Genomic DNA, 14578 nt, shown 5'->3' with positions numbered 1-14578 from the left:
ATATATATATATATATATATATATATATATATATATATATATATATATACACACACACACATACATACATATTGTTGCGGTTCTGAGAAAGTGTACATATTTGATTAATAAAGGTTAAAGGTTTGCCCCCATAGTTAGTCCACATGCAACACGTAGATCACCTTAGAACGATAGTTATTTCTTCGTATATGTGAGATAAGGCCATTTCCAATAGTTATCATCTGCGTTGTGTAAAACAAATAAGAATTGTGCCTCCTTCCATTGTGCCTCCACCCTCCACATTCCACCTCGTTTGGCAGAATCCATCCCGCGCCCCATTTTACAACTCGCAGTTTGTTACGCTTGGGATGCTCGCAGCTTGTTACGCTTTGGCTACCAGCAGCGTTTGCTGCTCTTGGTTTGTTGGTTTGCTGGAACTAGCCCAGTGACACGAGGTAGGCCCAAAAAGGGGGTGGAGCGACAGCGATGCTAAGATTTGGATTGGCAGCAGGGGGGACGGTAAGGGCCACCAGCCAATCAGGGCTAATGCGACATCGCCTGACAGGGTGTGGCTCGAGGTTCGAGAGGGTTCGCTAAGCGGTGCTATATAACCGCGAGCACAAAGCCCTTCCACAGGACTCGCTGGGGGAACTTTGATGGTGAAAGGACTCGCAAGTGGAGAGCGTGATAAAAGGACTGTGCGGAGAGGACTCGCGCAAAGGACTATTGAAAGAGGCCTGATTGGAGAGCGCCCTGTGTTAAAGGCCTTGTCATTGTGAAAGCATTGCTGGAGCGGCGCAATGCCGAGGACTTGTGAAAGCTGCACATTGTATTGAACCATACTGGGAACGCGTATGAGCGCCGGTATATCTACTACGTACGTAGCCACGCCAGTGTAATCGCCCAGCTTACCGACCCCCCCCCCCCCCCCATATAATTGTCCGATCCACGCCAACGACACGCGGAGATCTTGCCTGCCGTCTACCATCTTCACCGCTGTACGAGTTGGGGACTGGAGCGAGCTGTGGACGCCATCGTTGGACCCTCGACCCGACCATCGACAACCCCCGTGTGAGTCTGAGTCTGAGTGCGAATGGGCCCGTGTCTGGGAATAAATTAAGACTGTTATAAGGCTGCCCTGTGTATCTGCTTCTTCTTCTTCTTCACTGTACATTGCTTCTTATTCTTCTTCTTCATTGTACAAAGTGTGTAATAAATTACTTGTTCTTCCTGTTTCCTCTTAATTCGACCATCTTAGTGATTTCTCCATTGGGTAAGCGTGGCACGATTAGGAAACGCTCCAATCGGGTTCGTTCCTGTTAACGGCCCAAATCGCGGCTCGCTATCACTCGGCGTGTCCACCGAAACCGTGGTTCGGGTGGGGTTATTTCCTTGTTTCCTGGGAGGCGCTGGTAATTAGGTAATAGGACTAATTCGACCTACCACCCTATTCAGCGCTGACCGGAAGGAACGTGATAGCCCCGGATCGCGTCGGCTAGATAAAAGACAAGGGGATTAATCCCCCCTTGGTAAGGGGAAGGCCGACGTTTGGAGATCCGCAACAATATATATATAAAGACCTGAGTCACCAGGTTATCCTCAGCAGAGTCTCCAACTGCCAGCTTCCAAAAGTTTCATCTCGTACAATGCCAACAAGGGTATTAACTACACCAGGGGCTTGTCTCATTGCAAATAATGATATAAGCAGACCTAACTTGTAATATAATCGTGATGAGAGGTGCTTAAGCTGGAATTATTACCCCTAAGTTATTTTGAGAAGTTCGCCATCTTTTGGATTTTAGTAGCATTGCTGTCTCGTTGGAGATACATAAACCTCACAAGATTATGATGGGTTGTAAAAACGATGATATTGTTCTGTTTACCTGTCCATCAGTTGTGACCTTGCCACCGCATTCTGTGACCAACTCTGACATGTCGAAGTAACTGCTAAAAACCCACAGGCAGCCGTTGAGGTCAAGGTTGCGATAGAAATGTGTGGTGCTGTTGCCGCGTAGAGCCACGCTGTCCCAGTATGGTCTCGTATCCGTGCCATGCAGCGCTGTGCCAGAGCGGGTGGTCAGGAAGCCAAAGCGGGTTGGAATCTCATTCACATCCAAGAGGTTTGAGCACCTGATTGAGGAATTCCATAAGTGCTCTTTCTTCATCGTATAGCCACACAACTTTGTAGTTATGCATAGTAAATTCATGAAAAGTTAGATTGTATATTTTCAAAGTGCAAAGAGAAGAGGAAAGAGTACTCTCATTTTCTAAGTAGCTGTGATGAGGGGCACAGAGGGTCCAGAAAGGAGAAACACATGAGTTTCCAGGCAGCATCTTGATCATACTTACTCATTTTTCTACCATTGCATACGGACATATATGACCATGCAAATCACTCCACCAATTCAGGCAAAAGGTATTAAATATCGTAGTAGGGAAAGACAAAATTACCCATTCAAATGGTGGGGTTACCCTGACAGTTCAATCAGGCAAACTGGCAGCCACTGCAAGCACCCATCTCACTTTAGAACTGGTCTCCCATTTCTACTACTCCTGATGTTAACTCAGCCTGGGAATTCTTCGACAAAAACCTTTTCTCTTTTTCTCTTTCTCTTTCTCTTTCTCTTTTTCTTTTTCTCTTTCTCTTTCTCTTTCTCTTTCTCTTTCTCTCTCTCTCTCTCTCTCTCTCTCTCTCTCTCTCTGATTCATCCCATCTCATCTTCAGTTATCCTTCCCTTCTTCCTGCCCATGTTATGGGAATGAAGGTAAGATAACTAAATCCTGTGGTGAGGCTGTTGCTCTGAAATAACTTGCCTTCTCATCCTGGAAAGCAAACCCGACCGAAGCAAATCTCATATCATTCCACAAAGCCCGCAACAAGTGTGTGTCCACTCTCAGGAGATCCAGAAAACAACATCTGTCCAACCTCTGAACAGCCCTCTGGATCCACCACCATACCTGTGGCTTGCAATGCGCGCTGCGCTCGGGCTCAGTGCCAGCTCAAAGTTGGACAAGGGCTGAGTTGATATCACAGGCAACATTCCTTGTAAGGTGGGAAAGTGAGAAGAGACCAAGATCAGATCACAATTTTTTATTTTTTATTTTGCATATTAAAAACAAGAAACAGCAACGAGGTATCTGTGATCACAAAGCGATTGCCAAGGGTAAGCCGATACCCCAGTCGGGGGAGGCTTACCCTTGGTGATCGCCCGCAATGTACGCTTGGCCCGCAATCAAATGATGGCCATAGTTTTATCAGACCACCATATAACCTTGACCTTCAGCATTTAGGGATAGAGTGTAAATTAAGAAAATGTGTCACAATCTACTTTTCTTGTTCCACCAAAAGAAGTGGAAGATATACCAACAGGATCTCGGTAAAGCTTGAATAATTAAACAAATGAAGGAGTAATCTATACAGTAAATAGCCTATAATGCCCACAACGAAGAATTTATATATCCCCAAAAAAAAAACGTTATGAAAATTGGAAGAAAATTATTCAAGTTATGGTGTTTTTTGTTAATTCGATCCGACAATCCGAAAAAAGTATGTCAAGGACACTAATCAAATATCAGGTGTACAACTTCAATGCAGGCCCACTATTGTGATGCAAGGACATCTTGGAAGGCCAAGCGGTCTTTGAGATTCCGCATTGGCAACATTGAGCGGCGACAAAAAAAAAAACGCGTTTTGTTTTTCAGACCGTCATTTCACTTTGATCGCGTTATTTTTTTTCAAGCCGCCATTTGACCTTGACCTTTAACTTGGAGGGTATGATGTAAATTAAGCGTAAATGTGTCTTGATATAGGTTATCTATAGAGCTATTTCATTCTCATTGGACAAATCTTAGTCAAGTTATGGTGAAAAGGTTAAATTGTCTTCAATTGATCATGCCCTTAAAATTTAGGTAAAGGTAAAAAATAGGTCAACCCCACAAACTTTTTATTCACATTGTTGATGCAAAATTTCATTCCTAAAGTCCCAACCAGATCGGAGATACTGTTTCCGACATTGGCAGAGAAAAGGGAGAAGAACTTAAATGGTGGTTTAGTACTCCTAGGGGAACAAGACATTGGACTTTCTCAGAGGTGCATGATGTAAATGAAGCATAAATGCACTTTGTTGTAGACTCTCTAAATAGGGCAATATTGTTCCAGCCGAATGGACGGACCTTCGTCGATTTGGTGAAAAATGCTTAAATCTTACTATAATTCACCAAATGTCCGTCCGTTCGAAGGTACTGCAAAAACGGCTGAACCGATCACAACGATATTTTGGGTGGGTAATCCTGGGATCTCCTGGAGTAAAATAGGCTATACTGTTTTTCCAAATTTCACCTTTGGCCTCCAGTATTTTCAGGTTTTGGACTCCCGCATAACGTTATTTTCCCGGCTGCCGCACAAACGGCTGCACCGATCGGACTCGGTGAACTCGGACAAAGACCTTTTATAAGGACATGGGTTGAATCCCTGCATGAGAGAATGCCAACCCCCTCCCCACCATCACGGCCGTCTCTCCAACTCACAATCCCACGAGATATGCGGAAAGGACGACCCAAAACCAATTATCTTCTTTTTGATTCGTATATAAACATCATTAAAAGTAAATAATGACCTCGGCCAAAGTTCAAACGACGTGAGTTTAATCTCTACATGAGAGAATTCCACATAGCTATTTGGGCGGTGTATACGCTAACAGATCGCTGTCTCCATCGATCTTGCCAAGGCCGTAACACCTATCGGCTCAAAATCCTTTTAACTGTTGACTTGGTAGTTTTTACAATGAAGGAAACACGTATGGGGAGCACATACGACATAGCGATTGTGAATGTGACAGCTCTGAGGCGTCTTTCGCTTCGCATCGAAGTATTCATTACATTCATTCATTAATTTAATGATCTTTACGCTCATTCTTACACTCATTAAACGTTCATTAAACATTAAACGTTCATTAAACGATTACGAAAATCAAAACGAAAAACATTACGAAATTACATGCACACCGTCACATCAAACACTACCATGAACACAAACATCGTCACAACATCGTCACAATGAAAACATCGTCACAAACGTTACGTTACGCAATTCAAACCGTGAACACATCGAATATTGGAGAGCCCATTGCCCAAATTTGAAACACGATGGAATAATATTTTCCGATATGAACAGTGATGTGGCTTTTATTGAAATTCTACAAATACTGTTTAGATTTTGATGATTTGCGTGTGATATGATTTAACGGATGTTTATATAAATCGTTTAAAAAAAAAAGCCTTCAATTTCTGATATTTTGCCTTTTCATTTGGGCCTCCCAATTGAAGCCCTGCCCGTAGGGCGGGTACCATTGCTAGTGATGGGGGCATGACCTAAAAATTAGGTCAAGATCAAAAAATAATGCCAACCACATTTAATTTTTTTTCACACACATTTAGTTTCCATTATTGATGCAAAATTGCATTCCACAAGTACTCTGACAGTGGAAAAATAAAACAGGGGAAGAAAACCTAAATGGTGGTTTAGTAATCCTCATGGTGTAAGACCTTGACCTTTAACCCGGAGGTGTATGATGTAAATTATGCCTAACTTCACCTTGCTCTAGGCTATCTAGAGAGACCATTTTCGTTCTGATTGGACAAACCTTTGTCAAGTTAAAATATCTATAATTATGTCATGACCTTAAAATGAGGTCACGGTAAAAAGAATTGTCAACCCTGCATGCTTTCTACACATATTGCTGATGAAAATTTTCATTCTGAAAGTCCCAGTCAGCTCAGAAATACAGCTCGGAAATTAGGAGTGCAGGAAGAAAAACTAAAAGAAAATATAATGCTTAATTGGTGGGTCTAAGAAACTCTGGAGTACCATTGGAAATAGTGGGTGCTAATGGTTCGAGAGCTAGGTGGATTTTATTTGACATGGAAACTACAAAAGCTTTGTCATGCTGGTGTGGTACAGGTAGCTTACCTGACCCCAGAAAGCCAATTCTTAAGTGCAGCTAGCGGTGGGTGGGGTAGGGGGCGCCACTCAAAGTACCCCCCAGATTGGTTTTATTTGACATAGAGACTACAAGACCAACTCATATGCCAAGTGGTAGGGTGATCTCCACCGACTACAAATCTGCAACTTAAGAAGAACATTTCTGGTGGGGAGGTCACTTAAGAACAACATTAATTAGTGCTAATTAGGCCTTTATTTGACATATAAGCTACAAAACTGAAATCACATACAACATGTAGAGAATGGTCCCCTCATCAATAAACAACAACTTAAGAACAGAATATGTGGTGGTAAGGTCACTTAAGAAGAGGTCAAAGGTCACGGAATAGGGGTTTTCTGCACTTAATTACATGAGAAACTTGGAAACTGTGAAGACAATGTAAAAGCTGTAACATTTATTATAACAATTTCTGCTAAATTAGTACAGGTAAAATTTCTTCTAAATTACTACAAGTAATTTCTTAGAATTGCCTGTACAAACTATACTTCAACAATTTCCGAGAAATTATATTTGAGGAATTCCCTGTCCAGCAATTTCCTGTAAATTATAAACTCCAAGGATTCCTCATCTAACATACTCGAAAATAATTCACCAAATTCCGAGAAATGATATTTGAAGGACCCCACCCACCGCTAGCTGCACTTAAGAATTGGCTTTCTGGGGTCAGGTAAGCTGCTGTACTACACCAGCATGACTAAGCTTTTGTAGTTTCCATGCCAAATAAAATCCACCCAGATCTTGGACTATTAGACCTGTCAGACATGTCAACGATTAACGACATACCTAATCTAATTTACATTATAATGCCCTTAAAGAGAGGTTTTGCGTTTCTGATTTCCACACAATCTGATAATAGGAGCATTATAATCGACACATGCAAAAACCTTCAGAGATCCATGTTTCATTTTCTCCATAAGAAATAACATGCCCCCAACTTTTGTTGATTTTCGAACCCACTAACATATGTCATTTTTTAAATTTCAGGTGAGGCCTATGCTTGATTATGGAGCATGCTAGCGGGGTAGCTCCTGACCCTGGCAGGAAGTGTATCCTCCATGTGGGAAAAGCAGATGAGACCACTGGCAACATCGCACCCATCACTGAAGACCATTGGTCATCCATCATCAATGTAGCAGCAAGGAGGAGACAAAAACGAAATTTTGTCACATCCAAGTACTATACGATAATTCAGTCGCTGCCAGATGAATCCGACAGTAGCCATGGCTATCACGTGAACTGTTACAAAAACTTTACTGCCGTGCCACGTGATGATACAACAGAAAAAACCCAGACACATGCATCAAGTGAGAAGACCCTGCGTTCATCATGTGATTTTGCCCCGTCAACGTCTACCTCGGGTATTTTCCCACGCATTTGCCTGTTTTGCAAGAAAGCTAGGAAGAAGAAGGGTGATAGAGAAGAACATCTTGGTGAATGTGAAACTCTCGAAGCTGAGATAAAAACAAAAACTGCTGCAGCTGATAAAAAGGACAACAGCCTTCTTGGACTGATCTCTGGTGTAGACTTTCGATGTAAAGAGGTTCGGTACCATCACAGTTGCGGAAGTACTTACCTTTTCAATGCACAGTCTCTCCATAGGCCTACTGCTATTGCAGGTAGCATTTCTTTGTTAGGTTTATATGCTTACATCGAGAAATCAGTTATATTTGGCAAAAGGCCTGAACTTCTTACATCCATATTCACTCGGTACCAAGAGCTTTGTGAAGACGCCGGTGAGACTCCAATTTCTACAGCCAGAAATTTGGCAACAAACTTACAGAATAAATTTGGTGACATAATTAGGGTAGAGTGTAAAGATAGGGCTAGAAAGGCAGGGGCCATTGTTTATCCCACAGGTTTAGGTGAGCACCTTATCCATACAGCCTATGATTATGCAGCATCGCCTGAAGCTGTCATTCATAAGGCTGCCTTACTCTTGCGTAAAGCAATCAAACATGCACAAATCACACCTCTACCTGAACCTCCCACTCTGCAAAACCTGTATGAGGGTGAAGTTACTGTCCCAGATATGTTGATAGATTTCTTTCAGGTCTTGTACGGGGGCCCCAATCAAAACTTGTACACTCCAAAACTCAAACGTCGTGCCTTGTCCTCAAGCCAGGATGCCTTATTCGTTACTCAAAGGGGGAAAGTAAAACCAGCCAAACAGATAATTCTCGGAATGGCAATCAAGTCTATGACTGGTAGCAGGAAGCTGATTGAAATGTTGAACAGATTTGGCCATGTTGTCAATTACCACACCATTGAGACACTGGAGACATCCTTAGGAGATGCCATTCAGAGTATGGAGCAGACCTGTCCGGAGAGAACCCTTCTTGATCAGGTGTTTGGTTTGGCGTTCGACAATTTTGATGAACTGTCTGAGATATTGTCAGGAGCCGACACTCTTCACGATACAATGGGTATCTTGTATCAAAATAAAGATGTGGCAGGGACAAACAGACCCGTTAATCAAGTTGCGCCAACAACATCACAGCCAGAAAAAGTATCAAGAAAGAGAAAACTGCATGTTCGGGAACAGCCCCTTGAGCCATACCGTAAAAAACCCCAAATGGGCACATTTGATTATGAAACCACCGATGTTGACAACCGGCCTGCTAATCGGAAGCTAGCTCTAGACAAGGACCTTGCATGGATGATATGTCATGCCTTGCAGATGGCTAACATTCCCATGTGGGTAGGATTCAATGCTTTGATATGCCCAGACACAACTCCAGAACAAAATGTCTTGTATATGAAAAACTTGAACAAGCCGATAACGTCGCTTGATGTTATACAGGATACCCTAATCACCACACAGAATTGTGCGCAAGAGTGCGGTCAGCAGTATGGTGTTGTAACCTATGACCTCAATGCTGCCAAACCTGCCATGCAGATTCAGGTTACCGAGTCGCCCAGGTTCGACAAGGTCTTCATCATGCTTGGTCCATTCCACATAGAAATGGCTTTCTTTAAAGCCCTAGGGAAACTGATCGATGCATCTGGTGGCCCAGAAATGCTGCGAGACACAGATGTCCTAGCTGCTGGATCCCTGATTGGTTTTCTGAGTGGCAAGCACTTCAACAGATGCAAACGGTTGCACCCGATACTGGCCTTGGCATTTGAACTGATACACTTCCAAGCATTCCTTGAGACATTTGAAGGCAATGATGAAGTTGAAGATTTACTTTCAAGGTTACAAACAAAACAGGATGAAGAGACATGGACACAAATAGAATCATCTTCTGCGTTCACAAGATGTGTCACGTCATACAAGGAGTATGCTGTCCAAACCCGATCAGGGACACATGGACCAACTGCCCAATTCTGGATGATTTACATCGACTTTATCCACGACTTCCACCTTCTGGAGCGAGCAATTCGAACAAACGACGTGGACCTGTTCACTCATGCACTAACACCAATCATACACTTGTTCTTCGCCACAAACCATGTCAATTACTCACGGTGGCTCACGAAGTTTCAGTTGGACTTGGTAAACATGGACAGTACTCACCCAGGACTTCGTTCTATCTTGGAAAACGGTGTCTTTACGGTTAAAAGGACTGACAAGGCATTCAGTAGATGCCCAGTAGATCTTACACTGGAACAGACAGTAAATGCCGATTCTGCATCCAGACGGACTGGTATATCATCCATGACAAACAACTTCAGTGCACGTCTTCGCTGGATGTTAACCAAGTCCACCAGAGCAGCAATTATATCAAGGGCATTAGCAATGACCGGACTATCTCAAACGGAAGACATCACAGCTGAACTCCGCCCAGCCCGCATCAGAAGGGACACAAGCGATTTGCATAAGGTTGTAAACCAGATAAAAGACTCATGCAATCCATTTAAGTACACTGAAATATCGGATAGGCTGTACAACATCAGCACTGGTAAGGCAGCGACAGATTCCATCAAGACATGTTTGCTGACCATCCGGGAGAAAGGACAAGCCAGATACAACGAATTTGTTGATGCCTGCATTGAAGATCTAAATCGGTTTGAATGGCCAATCAAAAGGGAGAAGCTCAGAACCTTCACGGAAAATGGCACAGTAAATAAGCGTAACAGAGACAAACGTGTTGCATCACTTGTGTGCACTCGTGACCTTATGGGACGCCTGGTTGTCATTGCTTGTCAGAGAAAACTTGATTTGAAACATATCTTTTCATATCCACTGACACCGGTTCCACTGTCCATGTGCAGCACAGATGGTTGTATGGTCAAGACGGAAAAGAGTGGCCTTCTGGAGCTGTTAGAGAGCAAAGTTCCCTCTGTCACACCAAGCTCAGTTGATGCCTATGTGGTTGATGGTATGTTCCTGCTACATGTTCTTCCACCCCACATTCCAGGAACGTATGGAGCCTTGGCAGCCGGCATTTTAAGACAGGTCACCGCTCTCTCCTGTGGAAGAGTGCATCTCATCTTTGACGCATATCCAGTCCTATCAATAAAAGACTGTGAAAGAGCAAGAAGAGGTCTGGATGACACAGACAAGAAAGAATACGCCATATCTGGACCTGAACAGCACCGCCCGAGAAATATCTTGGATTGTCTAAAGTCAAGATCATTCAAAGAGCAGCTACCAAAATTCCTGACAATGGAATGGGAGGCCCAGCAATATGCAGACATAATTCAAGGACGACTTGTGTATCTCTCGTATCTTGGAGCATGCTACCTTTTCTACGTGAAAGATGGGAAAGTCATGAAGGAAGAAGTAGAGACCTTGAAAACCAATCATGAAGAAGCTGACACCTTGATCTGCACTCATGTTAGTCACATTGACAAGGAAAATGCGAAGAACATAGCAGTCAGGGCATCAGATACAGATGTCGCCGTCATTCTGCTGTATCACTGCAGGAAGTTCAAAGCACATATTTGGATGGATGTTGGGACATCGGGAAGGAATGACAGGCGATTCATAGACATCACTGCAATTAGCAAAGTCTTGGAAACCCCACTCTGTCAAGCACTAGCTGGCTTCCATGCATTTACGGGATCAGATTACACATCTGCCTTCTTCAAAAAAGGAAAGAAACGTCCCTTCAAAATTCTTGAGGGTTATAAGGATGCTCAAGACGCATTTGCAGAGATGGCAACGGACAACTTGGGATTGGATTCAGTGGAAGTAATCATGTCTTTCACTGCAAGAATGTATGGAGCCAAGCCAATTCAAGCACTTTCACTCAATGCACACCGCTATAAAGTGTTTCAGAAGACATATGCACCAAAGGCCACAGCGAAGAATCCTCTTGAGAACCTTCGGGGCATCGATGCAACCATGATACCACCGTGTGAAGCCGAGGTCTCCCAGCAAATCAAGCGTGCATCATTTGTTGCCAAAATGTGGGCGGATGCCAACAAAAAGATGATATGTCAACAGCCAACTGCAGAAAATGGCTGGGAGGTTCAAGGGCAAGCCTACGACGTCATATGGTTTGATGGACCACAGATACCTGGATCTCTTGTTCCTGATGAAGGAGAAACTGAAACTGATGCCGAGGATAATGACAACTTTGAACCCTGCTCTTCTGATGAGGACATTTTGCAATCCGATGAAGATGACGAACAGTAACTCTTAATTTCAAATCTCAGATACAATGTATGTTACACTTACAGGAGGACAAGGCATTGCAAACAGTTTCCAATACGTTTTCTAACATTCTAAACACTAGGAATTCGTCGAAGGATGCATTCAGTGTTTGGTTCTTGTGCAGGAGTGTTTTGTGCTCGAGTTTTAGGCCTACTTAATTATCCAGGTGTTATCGATGTACAGTGTACAGTAGTTGCCATTTAACTTTCCAATCAGATTGAGAGGGTTAAATGCCCTGTTCTTAAGTGACCTCCGCACCACAATTTTTTTTCTTAACTTGTTGTTTATTGATGAGGGGGCCATTCTCTATACATTTTGAATCTGGTTTCAGTTTTGTAGCTTACATGTCAAATAAAACTAGTTCAAAGGTCATTCAGTCAAAATTGGCATTTTTGACCTGTTCTTAAGTGACCTCCCAAGCACAAATTTTATTCTTAAGGTGGTGCTCGTTGATTAGGGGACCGTACTCTACATTTTCCATGTGGTTTCAGTTTTGTAGCTTACATGTCAAATAACAGTGTAAATAGCCATGGGGGCCAAATAGGTACATTTTTAAATGTTTTCGCTGATTGAAATCAAAGGAAGTGGTAAGATTGGAAAAATTTCTGCTTCTCATGTATCTCACTTCAGGCTCCACTGATATAGGTTTCATTGACAACGCCATGTGTGTATCATGTGGCATGTTGTAATCAAACAGTAATTAAGAGCTGGAAACCCCTATTCCGTGACCTTTGACCTCTTCTTAAGTGACCTTACCACCACATATTCTGTTCTTAAGTTGTTGTTTATTGATGAGGGGACCATTCTCTACATGTTGTATGTGATTTCAGTTTTGTAGCTTATATGTCAAATAAAGGCCTAATTAGCACTAATTAATGTTGTTCTTAAGTGACCTCCCCACCAGAAATTTTCTTCTTAAGTTGCAGATTTGTAGTCAGTGGAGATCACCCTACCACTTGGCATATGAGTTGGTCTTGTAGTCTCTATGTCAAATAAAACCAATCTGGGAGGTACTTTGAGTGGCGCCCCCTACCCCACCCACCGCTAGCTGCACTTAAGAATTGGCTTTCTGGGGTCAGGTAAGCTACCTGTACCACACCAGCATGACAAAGCTTTTGTAGTTTCCATGTCAAATAAAATCCACCTAGCTCTCGGACCATAATTGTAGAACCAAACCCTACAACAGCTCTAATTCTTCCCCTATCCTATAGGGGGAGGCTTAATAAGTCTTTGGCATCTTTATGTTATTAGCCCCCATTGGACTTAGTCTGAAACGGGGGCTTATGAATTTGGTCTCAGCCGTCCGTCTGTGCGTCCACCACCATACATCAATGTATGGACCGATTTGTTTATACTTGGCACAAAGACAACACATGACGGTGTACATAAGCACATCATTTTGTTTCACGATGCGATCAAATATGGCTGCCTGGCAGCCATTTTAGTTGCAACAAGTCAGGAGACGACGATGGTTCACGAGCGAGCGGTATTCAATGACAAAGGAAGGACTATAACCGAAACAGGCCCGGACTGTGGGGTCGGGGGCCCACGTGGCAGGTGTTGGCCCCCGACATGCGGTGTACATGCCTATTTACAAAGGGCCCCAATGCGCTGCGTGCGCAGGCCTTTAAGAGCCAGCTGTACGTAATTGTGTGTGGTGCTGGCTTGGAAATGTCAAAACGAAGGTTACTGACATTGAAATGAGATAGAAAATAATGTATAATCAGTTATGAGGTGAGTTAGCTACACAATACCGAAAATTCTGTTCGATTCCGACAACTTTGAAAATTTGACCTTTGTGACCTTCAAAGGTCAAAGGTCGAAGATTCTGAAAGTTGTTGGTAAACTTGTATTTCATGATGTATGTGATAATACAAGATCATGTACGACATTTCACCCTATCAGGAAGCGAACAATGTAATAAAACCATCAAAAATCGACTTTACTAAATTTCGTGACCTTGTGACCTTGACCTTGGGGCGAAAATGAAAAATCGAGCTCCTTGGGGCTAGACACATAACACTGGTTGGCCTAACCAAATACCGAAATCCCTGTCAGATTCCACCAACTCCCTCGGCGAAGATGTAGCTTGAACTCGATTACCCCCTAAAAAGACATCTTTTTCGGGCGTGGCTCCGCCCACAATGGGTGCAATACGCCCACTCTAGGCAGGACACAACTAGATCATGATATCAACCTCCCACCCAAGTTTCATCAAGATCGGATAATATCACCGGGTAGTTATGCTGCGGACAGACAGACAGACAGACACACACCCATGACGAATATAGTGATCACTCTGTTTGATAACTTGTGAACCAAAAAACCCGATGTTGAACAAATCCTCAACCATTTCTCGGACTTTGCCGATGTTGTTCCACCTTGGCACGCAGATAATGAATTATGGCTTACATATGAACGTCATTTCTTTTTCGACATCAGATGCAAGATCGCCAACTGGTGGCCATTTTGTTACTTAAACGTGCCCCCAACCATTTCTCGGACATGCATGGTCCGATTTTGTTCACACTTGGTACAAGCACAGTACATGATGGCAAGCACGTGCACCTCACTTTATTTTGTGATCTGATCAAAGATGGCCGATCATTGACGGCCATTTTAGTTTAAAAAAAATCCATATTGAACACGTCTTCAACCTTTTCTCGGACATGCATCTACCGAACTTGTTGAAACTTTGAACACAGATAGTGAATGATGGCTTACATTTGCCTGTCATTTATTTTCGAGAATAGATCAAAGATGACAGACTGGCGGCCATTTTGTTACTTAAACATGTCCCCAAACATTTATCGGACATGCATGGTCCGATTTTGTTCAAACTTGGCAGAAGCAGAGTACATGATGGCATACACGTGTGCCCCACTTTAATTTTCGATCTGATCAAAGATGGCGGAATTGTAGACTGGCGGCCATTTTAGTTGTAAAAAAAACCCGATATTGAACACGTCCTCTTTGTGCCTTGTGCCACAGAAGT

The 14578-nt window shown here is 43.0% G+C and overlaps 1 protein-coding gene across 1 annotated transcript in view; it reads right to left on the bottom strand.

Annotated features, from left to right (window-relative positions):
• LOC137425974 (FRAS1-related extracellular matrix protein 2-like) overlaps window positions 1-14578 on the bottom strand; it is a 117220-nt gene that overhangs the window by 29874 nt on the left and 72768 nt on the right. The window contains exons 16-17 of the mRNA XM_068114696.2: window positions 2938-3022; window positions 1863-2109 (exon numbers count right to left, since the gene is read on the bottom strand). Of these exons, the coding sequence (XP_067970797.2) occupies window positions 1863-2109; window positions 2938-3022 (332 nt within the window). The remainder of the gene's footprint in view (window positions 1-1862; window positions 2110-2937; window positions 3023-14578) is intronic.

Source organism: Myxine glutinosa, chromosome 4 (assembly GCF_964187855.1).
Source record: "Myxine glutinosa chromosome 4, kmMyxGlut1.1, whole genome shotgun sequence".
In the NCBI taxonomy this organism is placed as follows: Eukaryota; Metazoa; Chordata; class Myxini; order Myxiniformes; family Myxinidae; genus Myxine; species Myxine glutinosa.
The sequence above is the reverse complement of the archived record's forward strand: the minus strand, read 5'-3'. Positions and strand labels throughout refer to the sequence as shown.